We start from the raw sequence: 26,840 nt of genomic DNA, 5'->3' as shown, positions 1-26,840 counted from the left end.
AATTTTTTATATTTACAATATTTCAAGACAATGCCAGGGAAGTCCCCAGGCGTAGTTCCAGCCCATTTAGACAGAGAGTGCTTTTAGTGATGCATTCCTGCTGGAAGATGCTCCTTTTAAAAGTGTTGTTTTCCACCTACTCAGTCTATAGGTGCAAAACTTTACTGGAAGTTTTGAAATCCTGTTATTTAGCCATGATCTGGGGTGAAAATACATCTAGCCTTGGCATCACCAGTTAAGTAGCATTATATATTTTTTTTTCTGGCATGTCTTTCAGCTCTTGCAATCATGGATTTTAAAGCTGGAAGGGATCATGAGATTATTTTGTCAGTCTTTTTGAACTACCTTTGTGCTAAGAACTTCTTGCGGTATTATTGGATGTATATTCAGCTCCTTGCATCATCCTTGCAACTGGGACCCCAAGTTGCCATTTCCCCTCAGTCTTGCAGGCAGGATCACAGAGATTTTCCAGCCTCCATAGAAATAGGGGACAGGATTCCAGTGGAGAAGGGAGAGAGCTTCAGATGTTGCAGGGTCAGGGCCAGGACTCAGGACCATTCCCCTGCTCTTGCCCTCAGCCTGCACAGATCATGGCCCACAGTCTGGTAAGGTCTTGTTCTCCTCCTGTTTTGCAAAAAAAATAACTCCAAATCTCCCGTGTGGTGGCCCAGAGAGCAGAGTGGTTCTGCTTTGTGGTGCCATGGCTGCCTGTTGTGGGTCTGCAGGGAGGGAAGGGGACACAAAAGGAGCCATCGTGACTCAGGTGAGACCCCAGTCAGGGTTGTACAGGGGTGTTTCAGCTGCACCAAACCAGCAAACAGCCTTGGGTTGGCTGTGGGTGGGAACATTTTCATGGGATCACACAACCATGGAATCCATAAGTCTGGAAAAGACCTCAAAGATTATCAAGTCTAACTTATAACTGAATACCACCATGGCCACGTTGACTCATTTTTTTAACTGTTTCAGGGATGGTGACTCCACCACTGCCCTGGGCAGCCTGTTCCAATGCTTAACCACTCTCTCAGTGAAGAAATGTTTTGTAATATCTGATCTGAACCTCCTTTGGTGATGCTTGAGGCTGTTTCCAGTTGTTCTATCACCAGTTTCCTGGGAGAAGAGTCCAACCCCCACCTCACCACCACACCTCCCTTCAGGCAGTTGTGGAGAGCAATGAGGTCTCCCCTGAGCCCCTTTTCTCCAGACTGAAAACCCAGTAGCAGTTGGTGGATGCAACTCTGCAGCAAGCTCATCTTGCCTCATTTAAACATCTGGGAACAGAAGTGGTATGGGGTTTGGTAGATCAAAATGCTCTTGCTCTGGAGCAACACCAATACCAGCATGGTCCAAAGCACCACATGCTCTGCTGTTATGAATCTCAACCTGTATGAATTTACCCCAGGCTTGTTCCCATAGGTCTCGTGCCTCTGCACTGCAAACAGATCCACAGTCACAGCGCTCAGCGTGTTGGCTGATATTTTGGTTATTTTATGTGTATCTTGTCTTTGACTAAGCACAGGTGACCGAGGGGTGTGCGCAAGCTTGCACCTGTGTGTGCCTATGTGGGGTTTTGTTTCTTTTTTTTATGACTTGGGACTGTTAGACACGGAGAAAAAACCCAATTAGTTTTCTAGTTAATGTCTAGTGGCATCAGTACAGAGAATTTCCTCCTGAATATTCAAGCTTTTCCCCCCAGTCATGCAGGCAGCACCTTCCTGAGAAAGACACATTTTAGAGATGTCATTCTCCTTACAAATTGCTTCTCTCTCAGTGTGCTCTAATTATAGAAGCCTCGACGGCATTTGTGCGCGCACGGAGGTGGCAGCAGGAATTTCTGATAAAATCAACTCACTCAAAGGAACTGCTGCTAACTGCTCGGGCTTCTGGGTACAATGAACTGGAGGACAAGTGCTGATTGACCTCCTCAGATCTCTGGGGGAGGTTAAACCATCTCAAGTGAGGAATTAGCAAGTACAGGGAGTGGGAAATGAAAATGAGTGAGGCTGTTTCCACCTGTTTTGGGGGAAATCACCCAATGAACTTTCCAAATAGGCTGTGAACTTGTTGGACCTGGATGGGTGTTGCAGGGTGATCCCCACCTTCTTGACAAGCCTTCAGGAGCTTCAGGATGTATTTTCTTTGAATCCAGCAGGAGATATTTTCTGTTTTCAGGAGGAGTTGACTACCATGACTTTTGCATGCCCAGTGTGTTTTGCTCTGTGCTCTCCTGGACTTCATTCACCAATGCTGACCAGCAGTGGAGTCGTTGGCCTTCAAAGCGTCTCCTTCCCCAGTAGATCCATGTGTCCCACCTAGTCTACATGATCTGTCTTGTGGTTACCCAGTGGGGCTGGTGCAGGGATAACACCTGGGAGCTGCAAGATGATGGAAAACCTGTGGGCTGCAACTTCTGACCACTTAAGGATCAATGGTTGCCCCTGAGAAGCACCATTTTATCTTTCTGAGCAGCTGTGTAGCCCATTTCCTGCAGATTGTTTTGCTGTTCAGTGCCTGTCCCCTCTGCACAGAGAGCTGGAAGGAAGAAAGGCAGGATATGACCACAAAAGCATCATAGGATCATCAAGGCTGGCAAAGACCTCTGAGATCATCAAATCCAACTTTTGACTAGAAAATCATAGCAGTCCTGCTCCTTGGATCTTCATAACTATTTATTTTAAGGAAGAAGAGGAAGGGTCTGTTGAGGAGCTGTAGAATGATGGAAGGTTGGGAGGAACCTCGAGTTCATAAAGTCCAACATCTCCGCTCAAGCAGGGCCAGATGGATGGATGGGCTGATGTTTGCTGCAGATGAACACAGGCACTGGGGCTGCACCATCCTGGCAACAGAGAGGGAGGCAGTTTTGAGGACCCTTTGGCTTCAACCTTCTCTTCCTAAGAAGCAACAAGGAGGGAATTTTTCCCAGGGAAGAGTGTGACATATCTCAGTCTCCCTCATCTGCTTTGTGAGCTCTGCATGGCAGCAGTTGCTGCTGACTTCAAAAGTGGTGGGTGGGAAAAGCAAGTGAGAGGATGAGGGAATGAGGAAAAGGAAAAGGAGGCAAAAAGAGGTAAAAGGAATCCTAGAATAGGTTGGGTTGGAAGAGACTTTAAAGATTATCTCACTCCAATCCCCTGCCTTGGACAAGGGATTCCTTCCACTAGACCAGGTTGCTCAGACCCCCATCCAGCTCTCTGTGGACACTTCCAGGGATGGGACACTCACAACTTCCAGGGATGGGGTATCTCCAGACTCACATCTGAGATAGATCCCCATTAGGTGGCCACTGTTGGCTCGTGGGTGAATGAGTCCCCTGCCCTAGCCAGAGGGTGTCCCCACCATTTAATGCTGGTGGATGCAAAACCAGCATGAGAGAACGTGGTGGAGCAGGGATTTGGCAGCAGTCCTGTTCCTTCTGCTGGAACATTATATTTTCTTATTGCAATCCCAACGTCAACAACAATCCAGAGAGCCATTGCTGGCAGCACCCTGGTCACATGTTCAGATTTACTATTAACAGAGGTGTGCAGAGAAGGGAATGGTTGTGGGTGTGCTGGAAAACAGGTGTTAACCCTTTCATAGGCATTTGATAGGGAATAGGTGTGGGGGAATGGGTGTTCTTTGACCTCAGCTATGGCAACATGCTCAGAGAAGCTGGGGCTGCCCCATCCCTGGAAATGTCCAAGGCCAGGTTGGATGGGGCTTGGAGTAACCTGGGATAGTGGAAGGTGTCCCTGCCCGTGGCAGGGGGCTGGAAGTGGATGAGCTTTAAGGTCCCTTCCAACCCAAACCATTCAGTGATTCTGTGATTCTATCACATGTCATGGAATAAGTGCCAGAAAATTCCTGTAGCACTTTGCAAGAATGTTTGAAGAGAGGCTACAGGAGGAAAAGGGACATGAAATAGTTCAAAATGGAATTTCTTTGATTTATTAATAGAATGACTGCCTTAGCCCTTAAATGATTATTCAGTTTGGGATTCCTTGACATTTTCCAAAGGGACTTAAGGATTAACTTCTCTGGAGGCAGCACATCTACCAGAGCTTTGCATTTGGAGACAAAACCTTTCAGATGTGTTTTGGTTTCGCCTCTTTGCTATGTCTTGTACATGCGTTGATGCATTTCTCTTTGCATGAGCAGTGAAACTGCTGCTCAGGAGGGTGAATTATTACAAGTAAATTATTTTTATTTACTTTTAAAGTTTTTCCTCCTTGTGGCTGCTAATTATGTTTATAACTTATCTGCAAATGAAAAAAAAAAAAAAGAATTGAACTGACTAAAGTATTTGGGGAAAACCCTCTTTTTTTCCTAATTTTCTTGCTATATTTGTTTTTTTAATGTGAGCAAATTTTGAGAATACACAGTATTTCAGTTCAAAATGTCAAAATATTTCCCTTTGAAAGCTTGTAATGGGTTGCTTCAACTATGGTAAAGGGAGGAAGAAAATACAATTTCCATCTGAAACCAGCTTACTGGGTTTGGCATTTGTATCTGTTGCTCTAAACCCGAATGCTTCAGCTAATAAACCAGTTGTCTAAAAAATTTAATTCAGCCTTTTCTTCATCAGTTTCCTTTCACTTCCACTTTCTTATACTCATCAGTAACACAGTGGAATTTTCTTTTTTTTTTTTAGGCAAATACTTCAAGCCATGTCTCAGTTTTATTTTGAAAGAAAGGGAGAAAGTCTGCGCTCAAGTACATAATAGAGTCTTTTCAATTAAGATGAAGAGCAAAATCTGATCCGCAGATATCTAATGACTCATGCTGAGAATGAGAAACAGAGAAAAGTTCTGCTGAATTAAACAGCAAAAAGCCACTTTTTGTCTTGCAGCTGAAGGCACAGTTGACCCTGAGGATGGATCAGTCCTCCGAAACACAAGGGCTGAGCCCCAGTGCAGTGTAAATGCTGCTGGTTTACCCATGAGGAAGAGAAATTCTTTCTTTTACAAAGGTGCAGAGGGTAACATAATAATGGCTAATAAATGCTGACACCCATACAGTCCTTTTTTATCTTTTTTCTTTTTTTTTTTTTGTGCAAGTATGGGAGTAAAGTTCAACGTCCAAATCACATCACACAGAGAGAAACATTTCTTCTGTAGCTTTGCATAAGCTTCTAATGAACTTCTCTTTTATTTTAATTTTATTTTTTAGCTCTGTCTTTTTAGGGCTGTGCTGCTATGCTGGGTTAGAGGTTTCCTTGCACAGTAACAGGTCTGTGAGTTTACTTTTGATAAGGGTGTGTAGAGGACAAGGGAGAATGTCTTTAGATTAGATATGAGTAAGAAATTCTTTACTGTGAGGGTTCTGAGGCACTGGAACAGGTTGCCCAGAGAAACTGTGGCTTCTGGAAATGTTCAAGGCCAGGTTGGACAGGACTTGGAGCAACCTGGTCTAGTGGAAGGCATCCCTGCCCATGGCAAGGGGTTGAAAGGAGATGATATTTATCATCCCCTCCAACCCAAATCATTCCACAACTCAGTGTTTATGCCTGCAATCATCTGTGGAACAGCAAAGAAATTTTTGTTTTATGTAATACATGGCAGTAAGATGATCTTCTCTGCTCTCCTGCCTTGGTAGATGGGGAGAGTCTGTTCCTGAGTGAATGTTCCTCTCTGTACAAAAAATAAAAGACTAAATCTGTAATGTGTTCCCCACATTGACCATTTCACTGTGATGAACGATACAAGGGCTCACCAGTAACTTGCTCAGGGTCTAAGAAATCAAAATTTGGTCCATGTGAATCCCAGGGAGAGGCAGATGAGCCTGTCCCTTCCTTACTAATTTTTCTTTTCCAGGGAATAACTACAGCAGTAGTTGTGTAACAAGGAACATTTAATGGCCATTGCTACAACCTCTGCTGACCAGCTGCAGATCCCATAAGCTGTGGATGATCAGATCTGCATAAAATGTCCCACAGAAACAAACCCAGGAGACTTCCAGAAGCTCTGGCAGATGGCCCTTTATCATCCTGAACGATGTATGGGGTCTGGTACATATGGATTATAAAACCCTGTATAGGTTTTATGATTTCTTCCAAAAGAGCTGATTCTTGGAGCCAGATGGTTTTTATTATGGTTAATCTTAAGCAAACAAAAGTAATTTTCCTTCCCCATTCAGTAAATGCTGAGAAGGTATATAAAGTATTATGCATAAATTAGCAGTATAGTTTTCTTATTTAAACTTGTAGATAAAGATTACCAATAAATGGCCAGGGGTGTATTAGCCTTTTTCATTTCTTTTTAGAATGTCTGATAAATGACCTTGCTATTTTTATTTTTTTTTTTTTCTGGAGAATTGAAGCTCTCCAGAAGAGGAGGGTGCACCAGTTGGAACTTTGAGCTGGGAAATCTACCCCAGCATTTGCAATACTACCCATGCACAAAACTCTTTTTCCCATAGATGGATGCCAGCTGTTGCATTGCTCCATTGCCATTGTCCATGGCATCCACTTTGTCTCTGTTTCAGTCATTTCTGCTGTCCTGTCATCCCAGATCTCACTTCATCTCTCCAGGGCTTTCAGTCTGTGAAAACCCCTCATGCAGGTCTCAATGACACTGCAAGGTCTCTCTGAGATTTTTGTATTTACTTACTGTGGGAGCAATTTGTCCTCTGTGTCCTTGAAACGCCCTGAAATTTTAGTTATGAAGGAAGTTACGAAGAGGAAGGAAATGGGAAGAAAAGGCATTTTCTTCTCTCAAACTTCTTCAGCCTTGTGCTGCAGCAAATGTTGAGTCTGGGATGAGCTTGAGGGTCCAGCATCACATTTACAAAGAGTATAGAAATACCCATTTACCTGGAATGGTTTGGGTTGGAAGGGACCTTAAAGCTCATCCAGTTCCAACCCCTGCCAAGGGCAGGGACACCTTCCATTATCCCAGGTTGCTCCAAGCCCCATCCAACCTGGTCTTGGACACTTCCAGGGATGGGGCAGCCACAGTGTCCCATCCCAATGGATGTGTTTGTTCAACTGGAGAGCTGTGGCAAGGTAAGATTTTTAAGGTTTCTTTCTTTTGTTCACAGGGCTGATTTTTCTGATACCAGTGCCTTGCATCACATGAACTTAATCAGAACTAAAAAAGTCATCTCCATTTTGTCATTAATAGCCTGAATCTTTAAAAAGATATTTTCTAAGGCAATTAGCGCTGAGTTCATTAATAAGGCCAGAAGAGAGGCTGATTAATTTCTAGTTTAAAAATAAAAACAGTATTTTGTGATTTATATCACCAATAAATTTTTAAATAACAGTGTTTCAAAAATATTTGGACTCTTCATCTTTTTTGCTGGCTGTTTTCAAGTTACAGTCCCAACAGCTCAGGCAGTAAGTGTAAGATTAATCATTTCCACTTTGCTTTTCCAGTCAATTCCTTTACATTTTCACATCCTGTTGATGCTGTTGTTTGTGTTTGCATTAGCACAGGACTGCAGACTATCCCAGGAATATGGCAGTACAAACAAAACTTGCTTTTCTCTCAGGTTTTATTTATATCCTCATATAGCATCAATATTAAAAAATGATACAAACTGTCAAATTGCCTTAAATTGCCTTTTTTTTTCTAATGACTTGGGTATTCTTTTAAAAATACAGGCAGACACTGCCTTATTGCTTGCTTCTGCCACTGCTTTGGAGCATGAAGGAGGGAACATGATTAGACTTTCCATCTTGGAAAGCAAGAAGCAATAGGATTTGATAGGGAAATTTCACAAATTAATTGGTATTTTCCAGTACATTGATTTATTTCAATAAAAAATGAATTGTCCTTTTAACTCTATCTTAATCCACTACCAGCAAAAATAATTAAAAAGAAAAAAAACCACCAAAATTATTGGTTTCATTTAAAAGGGATTTGTGTCGTGGTAACACATCAGAATTATGCAAAACCTTTTAAAGTTTGTCTCCCCGTTGTTTAAAAATGGAGAAAAACTCTTAATTGTAAAACTGTCCAACCAAAACCAAAATATCCACACTGCCAGAATTAGCAGCTTCTTAATCCACTGCCCAGCTCTGCTCTGCATGTATTCTTCATAAAATTTTGTTTAAAATCCAAAGTCTGTTTTGCATTTAACCATCATGGAAAATCAACGTTCTCCATAATTCTCCTGTCTGGAGAAGGGCAGCGCAGCCCATGTGGATTCCCGCAGTGAAAGTGAGAGTTCTCTGAATTACTTTGTTCATTTTGTAGAGGCTTGAGCAGGTGGAACAGGGCTGAGGATCCCACCAGCTCCTTTCCCATGGGCTGCCAACCTCGCCTGACCTTCAAATCACTTTTAACCATTGTGTTGTCCCCATGAAGTGATGGGCTCTTTATTTTAGTAACAGCCTTGTGAGTCTTTGACATTTCCTTCTACTAAATCAACGTGAGCTGCTGTTTTTCTTGTAGAAATTGGAAGGCAGTGTGTTTGGGGTTTCTTTTTTCCATGCTGGTTGTTTTTTTGCTTTTAGTTTTTTCACTGCTGCCTAGGCAGGAGCATAGGATAAGAGCAGGGTTTTCTGGCAGCATTAATGCAGATACAGAGAGTATCAGGTTTTGAACTGAAGGCTGATGTTGCTTTGTAACATCTTTAACAAGCTTGAGAAGAAAAGAGTTCGAAGCACAAACTGTCACTCGCTGCTGGGAAAAAATCTGATGTATTTCTAGTGGTCTTTCAAAAGCACTAAACTTGTTAATAATAAATTAAAATAAACTGTTTGGGTAGTAATGTAACAAAGTTGGTTGGTTGGTTGGGGCTTTTTTTCTTGAGTTTTGTTGGGTGTTTTCCTCCCCATCGTGAGTTGGAAGCAGCATCTCCACTTCATCTCACCACTTTCCTTTTACTACGGAGTGTAGCTCATCTTCGGGGTGACACCTGATGCCAACAGCTTTCTTTCCTGCTGTTTCTGATCCTGGCTCAGACTTCTCTGTTCTTTGTCAAGACTGTACATGCTTTCCAGGATTTTTGTCATGGTTTTGCCATTCAGTTGCAAAATCCACCTTCAGAACTGGAGCTAATTTGGGCAGGGCTGTTAATTGCTCGCGTCTGGGCGCATGGAACAAGCGATGCTCACCAAGGAGGAGCCTCTCCACTTGGCCAAGAGTCAGTGCATGGTGGGGCAGAGTGTTTGTCTCAGGGTTGGCTCTAGGAACAGCTTCTTCTCTCGGTGGACAATTTGGATATTTCTTTTTATTTTCTCAATCCCACGTGGGTGGGTTTGGGAGGATGTTTTTAACTACTGCTGCTGTGAGAAAGGTGGAGCTGTACCCTCAGGAAGATGGATCCAAAGTGGTTTGGCAAAGCTGAACAGTGAGTTGTCAACACATTTCTCTGGCCATGGCAGAGGGTTGGAACTGGATGATCTTTACAGTCCCTTCCAACCCAAACCATTCTGTGATTCTTGTGATTTTAACACAATTGCAGATCTCCTTGGCCAGACTCCTACTTGAGCTGAGACTCTGGCACTGTCTGTGCTGTCCTGGACATACCAGGTGAGGTGCTCTTCACTAGAGAGCCTTTTCCTTTCTTCTTCAGCAGTTTGTTACTGGCATATATGCTAAAGAAGGAAACCAAAGTGAAGAAAAACATCTTAACCAGAAATAATACAAAGCAAATCAGATTGACTCTTGATTGCACTGTAAAAAGATAATTAATCATAGAACTAGAGAATGGTTTGGGTTGGATGGGACCTTCAAAATCATCTTCTTCCAACCCACCTGCCATGAGCAGGGACACCTTCCACTAGACCAGGTTGCTCAGGGTCCCATCCAACTTTTCCTTGAACATTTCCATGGCTGATGCTTCCATAGCTTCTCTTGGCAACCTGTGCTGGTGCCTCATCAATCTCTAATGTTTCCTAACATTTCCTAGTGTTTCCTTCTCTCTTTGAACCACTCCTTGGGTACACACAGGTTTACATTTTTGTGGCTGAGGACTTGGTGCTGTGTTTGGAATTGCATGGGGCGGTTTCCCTCATGGGGAGGATGGGAATATGGCAAAGCACTCCTGGGTTTAATGCTCCTTCCAAGTGGCTTAGGACAAAAATCGTCTCTTGGCTGATTTAAATGGATGTGCAGAAATTGTGTGCAGCTAGGTTATGGAGGAGAGAGTTTCTAAATTTTGTATCTTCTTCAATTTCTGAAGTTGACTTTCACTGCAATTAATGCTCACCCTTTACCTTCTTGTATTCCATAAGGGACAATGCTGCATGTCTGGACTGTCCCTTGAAATGCCTCCTGTGCCACCAAGCTGCAAAGTTTTGGTCCCACTTACCTGGACATCACCTACATGGGAAACTTTTGCCTGAATAGCCTTGTTCCTTGGCTTCCTAAACTCTCCTTGGGATAGGCACTGTATTTATTGTTTCTCTCAGAAACATGTATTGTATCTATATTCAAAGCTTCTTTTTTATTTTATTTGACAGGCTTTTCCAAGAAAGATTCATGCTGAGCTCCAGTTAAAACTTACAAGCTCTACCAGGAGCATTTGTGCTGGGGACACCATGCACTGCAGTTGCTTCTCTGGGAATGTGTTAATTAAGCATAAATTTAGAGGCTTGGAAAAGGTTTATGAATGGAAACCATTTCAGAGAGCCCAAGACAAAAATGACACCCTAGGTGGGGTCCTTACCAACCTGAAATGATTCTCCGTGCCTGCTTTACCTCCTTGGTCGTATCCACTCATTGAATTTAGGCCCTGAACTTAACTTGGTTTAGAGATTTTGAAATCTGTCTCCTCTGGTCAACTTGCTATAGCTGTGGTAGGACTTTCAAAGAAAAAAAAATCTATTCTGTGAAAGTAGATGTGTTGTTTTTACTCTCATTTTTTCTATAATTCTTCTGGGCGTGTATATGGTGGGGAAGTAAGGTGGGAGCAGGGTCCTTATGTAGGGCAAGGCTGAAGTGGAGGGGCAGGCACTGATCTCTTCTCTCTGGTGGCCAGTGACTGGACGTGAGGGAGTGGCCCGAAGTTGTGTCAGGGGAGGTTTAGGTTGGATATTAACAAAAGGTTCTTCATCCAGAGGGTGGTCGGGTGCTGGAACAGGCTCCTCAAGGAAGTGGTCCCAGCACCAAGCCTGTCTGAGGTGAAGAAGCTTTTGGACAATGCTCTCAGGCACATGGTGGGATTGTTGGGATGTCCTGTGCAGGGCCAGGAGTTGGACTTCAATGATCTTATGGGTTTCAGCTCAATAAATTCTATGATTCTTGGTTTTCCCTTGGGGCAGGTACTTTACTACCTTACACCTCTCCCTTTTAGATGAGTGGGATGAAAGGAGTTCTTCCAGCTGAGAAGAATTTTGCCTTCAGGTAAAGCTTCATTTCTAAAACCAGAAAAAAATGTATTTTGTATGTTCATGAGAAGTTGGACAAATGGGGAAGATGATTAAAAAAGGAAAAAAAGAACAAGAGTTTATGAGCGTTAATGCAAACAGAGACCTTGAGTTAACCCGTAGGGAATTGAGTTCTTTAATGCACTGACCCTGCTGTGTGAGAAGGGGTTAGAGGAAGGATTGATCCAAACACCAGCTTCATCCCAATTTTTACGCCTGTAATTCCACAGGTGCCCCATCTTTGTGCTGTGGCCATGGTGAGGGGGCCCAGGCCTTTTGTAAAAAGTCACCTCACGAATCTGTAGCAAAGAGTCTCAGAGCTTTTCCATGTGAAACAGCCTCACGTTTTCCAACACTGATGAAAATCATGTTGCCTGATGAGTGTGATTTTTGCTTACATTTTCCTTTATCCCTTATTTCACTCAGATTTCATCAGCAGGAAATAAAAACCTCCCGAGCTTGCATGCCAGGAGCAACTTCACATTACACATGATGCTGCTGCTTTCATTCTCTTCCATTTCCTTTTCTATTTTAAGCCCTTTGTTTTGAGGAAAGGAACTTTGTTCAAATACGCCCTGGGCCAATCCTTTCTGTCCTGATGTTTGTTGAGGCTTTTCTTGACCAGTTTCAACAGGAGAGCAGAGGTGATGAGCAGAATCAAGGTTGCTGTGGATTATATGAAATGGGAAGGCAGTGGAAGACCAAAACAGTGTTCTGGCAGTGGAAGAGACCAAGGGCTGTGTGAAACATGGGATCAGACACCAGAGAATCCACAGGGAGGAGCACCCTGGAAAGCTGTTGAGTACTGGGGACTAAAGGACTTGTCTGGGGTGTGTTTAGGTGTCTGTGCATCCACTAATTCTTGCTTGTCTGTTTTCTTTAGCATTTTTTAATTCCCATCATAATTTTCTTCTTTGTCTTTACTCTTTTTCCTCCTTTGCCTCCTTCATTTTCTTCCACCTTTTCATTTTTATGCCAACTGTCGTGGAAAAAACTAAAATAAAGGCATGAATTTACCGTTTTTCTCCAGAGCAAGTTGCTTTTCCTCTATGGCCAGCAGCCAGAAATCAATCTCTTCCTCTCCCTTGAGTTCATTTCCCAGTGCCAGAGGCACGTGGCTCTTGTGGATCTCTGTCTTCAATAAGGAATTCTTCTCTTGGATAATGCTATGAAAAGAGGGGAATTCAAGCCTTGCAATGGCTCCAGTGGTCCTGGAGAAGGAGCAAAGTGCTGGATGGGTGAGACTCATCGACTCATCTGGGCTGTGGAAGGGTTGAGCCACAGGGCTGAGTGTGGTGGTGCTTGATCCTTATTGGTAGAGGTAAACTGAGGATTTGGGGTGGATGGTTTGAAATCAGAGTGAGCAGGCTGCTTCCTGCCTGCTTTTCACTCCTTGCGGGTGTTTCATGGTACAAAAGAGGAGTTTTTGGTAACTTTCTGTGGGAGCTTCTTCAGCAAAAACAATGCTGTAACTTCAGTTAAAGCTTTCAAAGGAGAGAGGCTGCAGGAAATCTGTGACTTTCTTTAAGGAGACCACAGATACAATTTTTGGTGATGCTTTGGGGGTAAATCCATGACAATTTTGGGTGATGAGTTGCTTTTCTACAGCCATGTTAAGTATTGTAAGTAGAAAGATCAAATTCTTGTTCCGTTTTTCCTCTTTTCCCCTTTTTTTACTGGCATTACTTTAATTACTGCTTCTTCTTCTTCTTCTCTGCAGCTTTTAGGTTATTTTGGGTTTGCTGCAAAATTGAGTTCAGGGAGGCAATTGACTTCACCTGGCTGCAGAAAAGCCATTAGGAGCTCCAAATTAGTGTGAAATAATTAATAGGAAAGGAAGATTAACGTGGCAAACACGGGCGCTTTTCATTAACATTAAGCAAAAGGATGTTCATGTGGGTTCCTTTGCCATGTGTGTTGTCCTGGACCTCCAGCAATTCCCTTTGGACATTAATTATATCCAGATCACTTGAGACAAGACCTTATAGGCCTGGTCAGGCATCGTATTTGGCTTGTCTTGAAGAGGAACTGAAAGAAATTCCTGCTGGGATTTCTCCTTCCTTACCAAAGCCGCTGGTGGTGGTGCTTGGAGCTGTCGACTGTTCCAGTGCCTGGGAGCCCCAGGGGTGCCCAGGTGCAGCAGAACTATTTTCTCCCTCCTGAGCAGGACTGGGGGAAGCAGCCATGTGTCCCTGGGTTCTATTTTGCTCCAAGAACAGACACCACATCCCTCCACTGGCCAGTCCTCATCCAGAGCGTCTCACAGAATTGTGATGAATTAAAGATTATAACTGCTCTGAATCATGGAAAGTGATGCACTCTGAGTGTTCTCTGCTACACTGGTTGCAAAAATCATATGTAAGGCTTGCATGGATTTTTAAGCTTCTCAACCACTCCTTGAAACTCCCTGAAAGGAGATTGCAGCCAGGCTGGGGTCTGTCACTTCCCCCAAGTAGGAAGTGGTAGAAAAAAACAGGAAATGGCCTCAAGATCCACCAGGTGAGGTTTGTATTGGATATTAGGAACAATTTCTTCACTGAAAGGGTCATCAGGTGTGGGAACAGGCTGTCAGGGGAAGTGACTGTGTCACCATCCTGGGAGGTATTTGAAAGATTTGTAGATGTGGCACTTTAGGCACACGGTTTAGTGGTGGATTTGGCAGTGCTGGGTTCATGGCTGGATTCAAAGGTCTTTTCCAACCTAAATGATTCAATGATTCGGTTTTCCTCTTCCTTCCTTCCTTCCTTCCTTCCTTCCTTCCTTCCTTCCTTCCTTCCTTCCTTCCTTCCTTCCTTCCTTCCTTCCTTCCTTCCTTCCTTCCTTCCTTCCTTCCTTCCTTCCTTCCTTCCTTCCTTCCTTCCTTCCTTCCTTCCTTCCTTCCTTCTTCCCTCCTTTTTTTGCACTGATGCAGAGTGTGACAGGTAACACAGAGGTCTAAGATGCTAGCCCTGCATGGCAGATGGGTGTGAGGCAATGTTGCCTGGCTGTATTTAACCTTGCTGCAGTCTCACAGATTTTTTGCCTAGAGGAAGCAATTAATTTCTGGGGTAAAACTCCACACCCAAATCACAAAGTTCCTCAAGATCCCATTCACAGCATTGACATACTTTGCTTTGGCAGAGCAGGTATTGAAAAGCTCTTTTTTCCATCTGTTGCACTTACCTGGGTGCCTGTGGGGCTTTTCAGGCAAAGGAAAGAAGAATTAAATAGGCAAATATCAGAAATGCTATTGTTAGCTGCTGCTGCTGTTTTAGGAATTGGTGGGGTTTTGAGTGACCTGGTGTGGTGGAAGGTGTCCTTGCCCATGGTGGCAGGAACAGGTGATATTTAAGGTCCCTTCCAACCCCAAACATTCTATGATTTCTATGAATAAAAATAAATATAACAGCAATAACTATAGCAGGGCATCACTGTATGCTAGGCAGGCAGAAGGTTGAACTGATTGCAGAGGAAGTTGAGCTGTCCTGGGATCCAAGGAGATTTTCCTGGAAAAAAAAATTGGGGAAAATAAATGAAAACAGTAAAAATGTTTTTTTTTGGAAATGTCCAATTAAGGAAGTAAAGGAGAAACCATTTGTGTGTGAGATTCTGTAACACATCCACTGCAAAACCTTCACAGCCTTGAGGACCCACAGTGTAAATAAAAGTCATTTTTTCCCAGCTGTGACCCTGAACTCTGTTAGTGTCAGGGGTATTTAATGCATAACATCATTTAATGCATATCAGAAACCTCCTACTCCTTCTTGGGGAATCCTAATATTTAAGTATTCACTTGATGTAATCAAGATGTTTAATTTTTTATCAGACTTCACATCCACTTTACTTCTCAGTCTGGGTTTTTCTTCCTTGGCTTGGTAGTACAGATGCGGTTTTGCTTTGCTTTCCGCTGCTGTTTCTAAATTGTTCTGCTTGTCTGCTTGAATTGCTGCATCCTCCATGAATAGTTACAACATCTCAGCTTGATGTGTTGAAGCTTGAAATTGGAGTAGTTAAAACAGCCTCCTTGTTACTATTTTCTTTTCTTTTGCAAAATAAAAACAAAATAAAACCAGAGCTGGCAGCATGCTGTGACACGAAATAAAAGTCCAGGAGCAGGAAACTGCAAGCCAGATAGAGTGCAGTTTCCTCAGAAAAAAACATTCTCCAACAATTGCATTTTCTAAGTAATTGTTTGGAAATTTTGGACAAAGGTTTCATTTGCCTTGTTGGGGTTTTTTTTTAGATTTAATTTGCATTTCTTTAGGTGGGAGGGTGATTGTGGGTGCTGTTGGATAGGTGTGGACTGAGAGGCCTTTGAGGGGGAGTTCATAACCTCACAGTCCTCTTTCATTTAAATGAATAAATAATCTTCACTACAGTGAATACATGGAGGCTCAAAAAATGAAGTATTTCCATTTATTCAGAGTATGGTCCTAACACCAGAGTATGGTCCTATTGTCCTGTTATATTTTGCCTCTTTTCCATTAGGGAATTGTGGCACGGGGTGAGAAAATTGGTCTCTCACCAATAAATAAAAATAAATCTCACCCTCCCAAATTAGCACCTGAATTTTTGGGTAGTTTTTAACTTCATGGAACAACTCTGGACTCCCAGTGTTGCTCGGTGTTTCTTTCTCAGGTGTGCACAGTCTGTGCAGTGAAATTGGTGCTTCTCCTGCCTTTTGCAACATTTGGGATATTTCATCTTTGGTCTTGGTGTGACTTTGGCGTTTTAAATGAGTCCTCAGAGGTACCTGCTGGATGCTGTGCAGGAGTGTCCCCACATGGGAACACACTGAAGTCTGCAGTCTGGATTATTTGGGTGATTCCCAGCTGGGTGATTATAACTGAGGTCCTGAGGAAGTTGCCAGCCCTTGGTTTGGTTGCTTCATGGTTCATCTGCAGCTTTGTCCAGTACCTCAGTGCACATGGAGTCAGGATTACTGGGCCAGGCTAAAAATCTGTTGAGGTAAATTCAGTGTTTCTAAGGAAAGAATAGAAATAATGAAGTTAAATAAACCCTCCCCACCTCCTCCAAAAAAAACCTCCACCCATCCAAAATGAGTTCTACCCCAAAATGTGCAGATCAGTTTTCCCTGGAACGTGTTAGCACCCTGGAAATCCAAGATTTCCCCCCTCCTAAAATCGGGGTCATCAGAGTCTGTAAAGATCTAGAAATCTTATCCTGTGCTGCTTTTTGCCAGTGATTTAATGAGAGCTGGATCTTGTGAGTAACAAGTGACATTCCTGGGGGACAGGGGAGGCCATGCCAACCTCTGCTGTTCTGCAGCCTCATCTCTAAAGCAAAGGAAAGGAGTGTCTGGGACAGTTGTTTTAGGAGGAATTGCAGGAAGGGAAGAGTGGGAAAATCTCTATCAATGAGGCCCTGTGCATTTGGATTAAACACCATTCAATTCCCTGGATTTGTGTCACCCTGACAGGCTGATCCATGATGTTATTTACAACTGTTACAGGGCTGAACCGTCTCAGTGAGTGTGAGAAGCAGTGGAAAATCATCTCTCTGGGTGTGCAGCTGCTCCTCCAGCACTGGGAGATGCATCCTCAGCTGTAACCTGAGCACTGCATCCAGCAGGCTTCTCATTTTGCCCAATTTCCCTAATTTTTGCCTTGCTCCATCGCTGGCTTTCTGCTCTGCCAGGTGCAGATTGGGTGTGGGGTGTTTTAGCAGCTTTAGGGAAATCTGGTTAAGGGATGAAGAGCAGGTCAGAGTTCCAGTCTGCTGACTGGAAGAAATTAATCTCAGCCCCTGTTTGAGTCTGTGATGCTTCACCTCAGAGGAACAGCTGGGGAATTGCAGGGGCTGTTGGGCTGTGTTGGGTGGAGGAGCCCTGGGGTGCTTTAGGATGTGACCAAAGTTTCAGGTAAAGCAGCTTCTGGGAGCCCTACAAAAGCTGACACAGGTGGGAGGCAGAATAGGCCTGAAAACCACGGGAAAATCTTCTGGAAAGCTGCTGCCATAAAACTGGTGCCAAAGACATAGTTACAAATGAGTGTTTCTCTGGTGACTGTGCCCAATCAAAATTGAAATGCTTGTTTAAATCTTATTTTTGTGACATATCCTTTCTCTGTAATATGAACTTAACACAGCCAGAATTATTAGTGTTAAGCTGAAGGAAGGTAGATTTAGATTGGATATTAGGAATAAATTCTTCCCTGTGAGGGTGGTGAGGCCCTGGCACAGGTTGCCCAGAGAGGTTGTGTACTCCTCATCCCTGGAAGTGTTCAAGACCAGGTTGGATGGAGCAATCTGGTCCAGTGGAAGGTGTCCCTGCCCATGGCAGGGGGGTGGAAGGACATGGTCTTGAAGGACCCTTCCAACCCAAACCATTCTGTGATTCTGTGATTGTCTAGTATAGCTCAGTCCAACATCACATCACTCCTTTTCTGGGGATGATGAAAGTGTGGAGAAGGTTGGAATCATTTCAGGGGTTTTAAAGTTGGGAAATTAAGTTAAAAAACAAAACACAAAACAAAGCAAACAAACAAGCAAAAAACTACCTAAAACAGACAAACAAACAAAATACTACAACAAAAAAAGGCAAAAAACACCCCAAACAAGTCCACCTACACCTGCCACCCTGAAACCCCAAAATATTCAAACCCTCACTTCAGTGTTCTCCTTGCAGGGCAGATTTGAGTACCTTGGCTAAAGTGGACCTTGGAAATGAAATTGTGAGAATTTTTCTGGGCACCAGCAGTAGAAATTCCTGGCACTGACTCATTGCCCCTTGCACTTGAGCTATCAGGTAGAAATAGGAAGAGGAGCCTCCCTTGGGGGTTAGGAGAGGAATGTGTGGAGGTCCCATCTGAGCTCCCACCTCCCTCCTGCTGATGCCTTTTCTTGGTCTTAAAATCAAGAGTCAGGCACAGTTAGAAGGGAAAAAGGGATTTTACCTCGGTATTTATTTTAAGGATCTTTAGGTGCACACGTCCAGGTGGAATGCACCTCAATGCACACCTGTATTAGTTTGAAAACAAACCAGTGAGAGGCACCAAGTCAGAATAACAATTTAATGGAAATTAAAGAAAAGGAAAAGAAAGTAAAAGAAAACACTGACAGAGTCAAGATACAACCTGAGTCCCTATTAGGCAGGGTAGTGGTAGCAGTCTGGTGGAATGGTGGCTGCAATCCTCTGAAGTGGTGATCCTGTAGTAGAAGGGGTCTGCTCTTCCTCAGAAAATCCAGCGGTGGCTGTGTAGCTCCTGTCCTCTGGAAATCCAGTGGAGTCCCTTTGATGCTCAGAGTCCCAGTTATATCCATGATGGGATGCTTGGTTCCTCCCTCTGGATGGAGCATCTCACAATGGGGTAATGAGTCATGAGGCCAGGTGTTGATTAGGCTCGTTAACAGAAGATAGTCCAGAGGGAGTTATCTCTGAGTCATGCAGCAGGACAATGATGGGCCGTTAACAGAAAGATAGTCTGGGGGGAGGAGGCAAGGAGACACTGCCCCACCTGATTTCAACAGCTCATGAGGATGGTAATAGAATACACCTCAACCCAGGACATTATCCACCCCTTATTCTATTACCATCTACATCATCCCAAATCAATACCTTCTTAAACTCTAAATACACATACATATATATATATATATACAATGAAACCCTACACACCGTTCTCACCTAAGATTAGGTCTCCCTGTGGTACACAACGGGTTTCCCCATCTTTTTGCATTACCCACCAAGTGCAACCAGGTCCTTGAGCAAAGACAATCCCACGGATGGGTTTGCCTTTGCCTGAGGTAGGATTAATCCAAACAGTCCTTCCTAAAATACCTCTCAGGTGTACCACAGGGACTCTATCTCCATCCACTGTGTGCAAGGGTTCAGACTCGGCAGGACCAGCTCGATTGATGGACCCTCGGGTATTGACCATCCAGGTGGCCTTCGCTAAGTTCGCTTCCCAATTTTTGAAGGTCCCCCCACCAAGTGCCTTTAGGGTGGTTTTAAGTAGTCCATTGCAGCGTTCAACTTTTCCGGCAGCTGGTGCATGATAAGGAATGTGATATATCCATTCGATACCGTGTTCTCTGGCCCAGGTGTTGATGAGGCTGTTCTTAAAATGAGTCCCGTTGTCTGACTCGATCCTGTCGGGGGTGCCATGTCTCCACAGGACTTGCTTTTCCAGGCCCAAGATGGTGTTCCGGGCTGTAGCATGAGGCACAGGGTAGGTCTCCAGCCATCCAGTGGTTGCTTCAACCATGGTCAACACATAGCGCTTGCCTTGGCGAGTTTGGGGAAGGGTGATGTAATCAACTTGCCAGGCTTCCCCATACCTGTACTTTGACCATCGTCCACCGTACCACAGAGGCTTCACCCGCTTGGCCTGTTTGATTGCAGCACAGGTCTCACAGCTGTGGATGACCTGTGAAATGCTGTCCATGGTAAGGTCCACCCCTCGGTCACGGGCCCATTGGTATGTTGCATCTCTCCCCTGATGACCAGAGGCATCATGGGCCCAACGAGCTAGGAATAATTCTCCCTTGTGCTGCCAGTCCAGATCCACCTGTGATACTTTCACCTTGGCAGCTCGGTCCACCTGCTCGTTGTTGCGATGTTCTTCATTAGCCCGACTCTTGGGTACGTGCGCATCCACGTGTCGAACCTTCACGGTCAGCTTCTCTACTCGGGCGGCGATGTCCTGCCAAATCTCAGCGGCCCAGATGGGTTTCCCTCTGCGCTGCCAGTTGGCTTTTCTCCAGCGAACCAGCCATCCCCACAGAGCATTAGCTACCATCCACGAGTCGGTGTAGAGATAGAGCCTCGGCCACTTCTCTCGTTCAGCAATATCCAAAGCCAGCTGGACGGCTTTAAGCTCTGCAACCTGACTCGATCCACCTTGTCCCTCGGTAGCTTGTGCAACTCGTCGTGTGGGGCTCCATACTGCAGCTTTCCACTTCCTGTTAGTGCCTACAATTCGGCAGGAACCATCAGTGAAGAGGGCATAACGTCTTTCAGTCTCCGGTAGCTCATTATATGGTGGGGCTTCCTCAGCACGAGTCACTTGCTCTTCCTCTTCTTCAGAAGATAATCCAAAAGTCTCACCTTCAGGCCAGTTTGTTATAATTTCCAGAATCCCAGGGCGATTCGGGTTTCCAATACGGGCACGCTGTGTGATGAGAGCAATCCATTTGCTCCATGTGGTGTCAGTGGCGTGATGCGTGGAAGGAACCTTTCCCTTGAACATCCACCCCAGCACTGGTAGTCGGGGTGCCAGGAGGAGTTGTGCCTCTGTGCCGATTACCTCCGAGGCAGCTTGGACTCCTTCATAGGCGGCCAAGATTTCCTTCTCTGTGGGAGTGTAGTTAGCTTCAGATCCTCTGTAGCTTCGGCTCCAGAATCCCAGTGGTCGGCCACGAGTCTCACCAGGCACCTTCTGCCAGAGGCTCCAGGACAGACCATGGCTCCCGGCTGCAGAGTAGAGCACATTCTTCACCTCTGGTCCTGTCCTGACTGGGCCAAGGGCTACCGCATGAGCGATTTCCTGTTTGATCTGGGCGAAGGCTTGCTGCTGTTCTGGGCCCCAGTGGAAATCGTTCTTCTTGCGGGTAACCAGGTAGAGAGGGCTCACGATCTGGCTGTACTCAGGAATGTGCATTCTCCAAAAACCTATGGCGCCTAGGAAAGCTTGTGTTTCCTTCTTGCTGGTTGGTGGAGACATCGCAGTGATCTTGTTGACGACCTCGGTGGGAATCTGACGTCGTCCATCTTGCCACTTTACTCCCAGGAACTGGATCTCTTGGGCAGGTCCCTTGACTTTGCTCCTTTTGATGGCAAAGCCAGCTTCCAGGAGAATCTGGATGATTTTCTCTCCTTTCTCAAATACTTCCTTTGCTGTGTTTCCCCACACGATGATGTCGTCGATGTATTGCAGATGTTCTGGGGCCTCACCCTTTTCCAGTGCTGTCTGGATCAGTCCATGGCAAATGGTGGGACTGTGCTTCCACCCCTGGGGCAGTCGGTTCCAGGTGTATTGCACACCCCTCCAGGTGAAAGCGAACTGGGGCCTGCATTCTGCTGCCAAAGGAATGGAGAAGAAGGCGTTGGCAATGTCAATAGTGGAGTACCACTTCGCTGCTTTGGACTCCAGCTCGTACTGAAGTTCCAACATGTCCGGCACAGCAGCACTCAACGGTGGTGTGACTTCATTCAGGCCACGGTAATCCACCGTCAGTCTCCATTCTCCGTTGGACTTACGCACTGGCCATATAGGGCTGTTGAAAGGTGAATGGGCCTTGCTGACCACCCCTTGGCTCTCCAGTTTACGAATCATCTCATGGACGGGAACCACAGAGTCTCTGTCTGTGCGGTATTGCCGACGGTGTACTGTTGCTGTGGCGATTGGTACCTGTTGTTCTTCAACTCTTAGCAGTCCCACGGCAGACGGGTCATCTGAGAGGCCAGGCAATGTACTCAGTTGTCTGATATCTTCTGTCTCCACAGCAGCTATCCCAAAAGCCCAACGATGTCCTTTTGGGTCCTTGAAATATCCATTTCTGAGATAGTCTATGCCGAGAATGCACGGGGCCTCCGGGCCAGTCACGATGGGGTGTTTCTGCCACTCGTTCCCAGTTAAACTCACTTCAGCTTCCAGTACAGTCAGCTGCTGGGATCCTCCCGTCACCCCACAAATGGAAATGGGTTCTGCTCCCACATACCTTGATGGCATCAGAGTACATTGAGCGCCTGTGTCAACCAAAGCCGTGTATTTTTGTGGGTCAGCTGTGCCAGGCCATCGGACCCACACAGTCCAAAAGACCCGATTATCCCTTTCCTCTACCTGGCTAGAGGCAGGGCCCCTCTATTCCTGGTTCTGGTGCATGTTGCTCCCTTCCGGTGAATATGTTCCTGAGGTCCCTTCAAGAGGATCAGTCATACTATCATTCTGGTATCGTCTGGAGTTCTGTGTGTGAGAGACCGGAGCAATGTTGACTCTAGATGCGCTTCTTGTGGTAGTTGTCCCTCTTTTTAGTTCACGTACCCTGGCTGCTAAGGAGGAGGTGGGTTTTCCATGCCACTTACTCATGTCTTCTCCATGTTCCTGAAGGAAAAACCAGAGATTACCTCGTGGCGTGTATCCTCTCTCCCTGGTTGGGGGACACCGGCTCCTAATGGCAGAGACTCTTGTTGGTTCTGGCGAGATCTGGTAAATCTCTTCCTTAAGTTCCTTTTTCAATTTCTGATGGCCTTCTTCAATCAAACTCCGGACTTGCTCAGCTGAAAGACTTGTTTCCACGGATGAGACATGGGTGCGAAACGGGGCTGTGACGGTGTCCTCGTAAATCCTCAGTTTGTTCACCAAGACGCCCACCCTGTCCTCGCCTTCCCTCCATTGCAGCGTTGCCAGGTAACGGGAGTATATCTCTGGTCCAAGGCGTGCGAACCTCAACCACATCTGTGACGTGCACTGGACACCATCTGGGCTCTTAGGAAATCTCTCGTCTTCTGAGAAAATGATCTCCAGCACAGCCAATTCCCTCAGGCACCGGATACCTTGTTCCATTGTGCTCCATTTCCCTTGGTGCACCTGGAGGTCTTCTTTACAAAGGTACCTGTCCCTGACACTTGTAAGCAGTCGCCGCCAGAGGCTGAGAGTTTCTTGGGTTCTCCCGATCCCCTGGTCAATGACCACATCCCGGGACAGAGATCCCAGCTGCCTGGCCTCACTTCCGTCCAGAATGGTGTCATTGGCTGCAGCGTCCCAAATGCGGAGCAGCCAGGTCAGGATGGACTCGTTTGTCTGGCGTGTGAATTCCCTCCGCAGGTCACGCAGCTCACCCAGGGATAGTGACCGAGTGATGATCTCTGGCTCTGCCTCTTCTGCTGGGTGCGAAGGTCCTGCTGCATCCTCATCAGTCACTATGCGGACTGACTTGCTTTTTGATTTCTTCTTCTGCACGGGGGCAACTGCAATCGGTTTGGGCTGTTCTGGTTCAGTGGTGGCTTGCATGGGGACGCTGACAGTACTTTTGGTTCCTTTCTCCTCTGAGTCAGTCTGCGTAGTCATGGACGCTGTTGTTTTGTATTTGGTTCCTTTCTCCTCTGTGATAGTCTGTGTAGAGATGGACGCTGTTGCTTTGCATTTGGTTTCTTTCTCCTCTGTGACAGTCTGCGTAGAGATGGATGCGGTTGCTTTGCGTTTGGTTTCTTTCTCCTCTGTGTCAGTCTGCGTAGAGATGGATGCGGTTGCTTTGCTTTTGCTTCCTTTCTCCTTTGTGACAGTCTGCGTAGAGATGGGTGCGGTTGCTTTGCTTTTGGTTCCTTTCTGTGTGGCAGTCTGTGTAGACATGGTATTTGCTGCTTTGCTCCTTTTTACCTCCTCCTCAAGCAGACGTTGCACCACACTAAGTAGCGTTCTGTTTCTAAGCATGGTGTACACAATGCAGGCCATAGAGAAAAAAGAGAATAGAACTGACAAGAAGATTATACCATCCTTAACATCCAGAGGGAACTCAATATTTTCAAAAACTGCTGTGCCTGGCCTGAAAGGCTGGAAGAAACCACTCTCTACTCCTCCCACCAGGGGCTGGGTGTGATTGTTGAAGAGATCCCAGACAGAGGAGCCCAGACTAGGACAGCCAAACAAAACTGAGTATATATTCCGAATGGTATTCATTGCCTCGCAGGTTATTATGCTATAGACATAATAAACCAATAAAGCAATTCTCATACCAGTCCCTGGTTTTAACAGGAGTAACACAACAGGCAGGTAGTTCCCCATGTGAGGAAAAATATAGAGAGCAAGATACAGAACCCATGCAGACAAGCTGAGCACCATGGTGAATAGGTTTCTGATTGTAATTCTGACTTTCTCTCAGAGCAGGCCTCACGTTGGGCGCCAAATTATGTATTAGTTTGAAAACAAACCAGTGAGAGGCACCAAGTCAGAATAACAATTTAATGGAAATTAAAGAAAAGGAAAAGAAAGTAAAAGAAAACACTGACAGAGTCAAGATACAACCTGAGTCCCTATTAGGCAGGGTAGTGGTAGCAGTCTGGTGGAATGGTGGCTGCAATCCTCTGAAGTGGTGATCCTGTAGTAGAAGGGGTCTGCTCTTCCTCAGAAAATCCAGCGGTGGCTGTGTAGCTCCTGTCCTCTGGAAATCCAGTGGAGTCCCTTTGATGCTCAGAGTCCCAGTTATATCCATGATGGGATGCTTGGTTCCTCCCTCTGGATGGAGCATCTCACAATGGGGTAATGAGTCATGAGGCCAGGTGTTGATTAGGCTCGTTAACAGAAGATAGTCCAGAGGGAGTTATCTCTGAGTCATGCAGCAGGACAATGATGGGCCGTTAACAGAAAGATAGTCTGGGGGGAGGAGGCAAGGAGACACTGCCCCACCTGATTTCAACAGCTCATGAGGATGGTAATAGAATACACCTCAACCCAGGACAACACCCACCATAGATCGGGTATAACATTATAGGTGTTACTAATTAGCAGATCTATCAAAGATTCCCCAACGAGAGGCTTGAGTGAGCCCCCCTCCCCAAGGAACCTTCTCCTGGATGGTTCTATCTCAGTTTACAGAATGTGTCCTGGAGAGGACCTTGGGGTCTGGCACACTATCCTCTACCTAAAAAGCTTCTAAAATGTTTGGTCTCCTGGCTGAACAAACAAGTCCAAGAATGTAGGCAAAAAGCACTAAGAATACAGAAGTTGTAAAAAGGTACAAAGGGGTATAAAAGAAAAGGCAAAAAATCTTCATGGCATCACCCCCCCAAAAGCTTTGACCCCCACGGGGCAGGTGCCTTCTGCTCACTTCTTCCTCCCCTTTTCCATAGGCAGGACCTGCTCATGGGCCCTCCTGCTCTGTAAAGTGCTGGTTGACCATCACTTGGCATTGTGGTCTCTCGTTCAGTCGTGGTTCTGATACTCCCACTTCATAAATGAGGTGGAATTATTTCTATTCTGATTGCTGATGATCCCTACAATTGCCATGTCAATCCATGTGGGCTGCACCCCCCGTGTTGCAGCAGCATCTTCACTGTCCTGGTGGTGTTGGGTTTGTCTGTCCAGTGCAAGTTCCATGACCAGGCACTGTGTAAAGCTGCATCAGAACGCCCTACCTGGGCTAAATTTCTGCAGCACGGAGGAACCTACATCCCCCCTTTCAAAGCACCATCCCCCTTTCAGAGTGATTGGTGGTGTCCAGTATTAATACAGGTTTTTTTTTCTGTTTTTCTCTTCACAGCCACCCAGATTGATCCCAGCGAACTGCAGGAACTTTTTCAGGAGACTTCAGCCAATGTCTTCCGAATTAACTCCAATGGTGCGTAAAATGAAAGGTTTCCCGGTGCGTTCTGTGCTGCCCTGCAGATGATTCCTGTGCATGGACACGGCCCCTGGCAGCTCCTCTTGTCAGGGAGCAAATATTAATGCAGCTTTTCTGCTGCTGCATCTCACGAGCAGCAGCACATGTCCAATACATAGCTCCTTATAAGATGTAAAAATATTCCACCATATGTTCCATCCAACAGGCACAGATATATTCCAATCCTTGCTGAGACCACATCCTTTTTCTATTTTTAATTGTGTCATCTGTTACAATAGAGAGTTAGAGCTCAGAAAGGTGGAACAAGCCAGGCTCGTTTTCCAATATGTTGCAGCACTACTTCGTTCAGAGCCTGTCACATGAGCTTGCAAAACATCTGTCTCCCTTAGAAAAACACCAGCACCAAAACTCTGCTGTTCTTCACTCTTTAGGCTGGGCAGGGGTGCTATTCCTCCTCATGGCTCCCCAGTCCCTAGAGATGCAGTCTTCTTTCCTTTGGAACAATCTCTGGCTCATCAGTTTTGTTAGAGGAATTTATCTTGCAGACAGATATGAACTGTCATTGCTGAATGGAAGGTAATTCCATAGTACCCCAGTTCTAAAATACACCAATGTCAGACAGGGATCTAAACTGGTTTTATGATAGACTTTGAAATTGCTTCAGAACCACCTGGACAGCTTCTGTGTCTGTTTTGTCTGTGTCTTGGGTGACAGAGAGGCCTGGCCTAGGTGTGGGGAAAGGATTTAAGTGCCTCCTTATTTGTGTAATTATTCCCCAGTGTGTCCCAGGGGTGGAGCCCCAGCTGTAGCAGGGGATCCTTGTTAGAAGAAGGATGGAATTAAAAACTTCTAAAACAAAGTTGTCTTTACTTTTGATGAGCTATGTATGCTCCATCTGCCAGGAAAATTCAAGCACCAGTTTTTCCATGACTAAAAGGGTTCAGTGACCCTTGTATTGGTGACCCACATCCCATGTAAAAAAGGGATTATGGCCACTGTGGGAGCTTGAACCTCCCAGCTGTGGTCACAGGTCCTTGGCTTGCAGGTGGGTGAACAAACACACCACAACACACAGAAATACCTGCATGAGCACCACTTTTTGTTGCTCCAGCACCAATAATTTTAATTTGACAATGGCAGTGGAGAGTGGTAGCAGCACTTCTGCTTCCAAACTGAGGGTTCAGACTGAAGTTGTGCAACCTACTCATGAGTCTGTGTGTGCTGTTCCTGCCCAAACTGGCTGGGCTAGGGCTGACTTGATGTGTCC

General features: G+C 45.4%; 1 protein-coding gene across 11 annotated transcripts in view; it reads left to right on the top strand.

Annotated features, from left to right (window-relative positions):
• TSNARE1 (t-SNARE domain containing 1) overlaps nucleotides 1-26,840 on the top strand; it is a 464,136-nt gene that overhangs the window by 132,998 nt on the left and 304,298 nt on the right. For all 11 annotated transcript variants that reach the window (XM_069005568.1, XM_069005575.1, XM_069005573.1 and 8 more), the window contains one exon: nucleotides 25,493-25,570. In XM_069005568.1, coding sequence (XP_068861669.1) covers nucleotides 25,493-25,570 — 78 coding nt within the window. The remainder of the gene's footprint in view (nucleotides 1-25,492; nucleotides 25,571-26,840) is intronic.

This window comes from Aphelocoma coerulescens, chromosome 2 (genome assembly GCF_041296385.1).
Source record: "Aphelocoma coerulescens isolate FSJ_1873_10779 chromosome 2, UR_Acoe_1.0, whole genome shotgun sequence".
NCBI classification, from domain to species: domain Eukaryota; kingdom Metazoa; phylum Chordata; class Aves; order Passeriformes; family Corvidae; genus Aphelocoma; species Aphelocoma coerulescens.
Note: the sequence above shows the minus strand (reverse complement) of the source record. Positions and strands in the feature narration are given on the sequence as shown.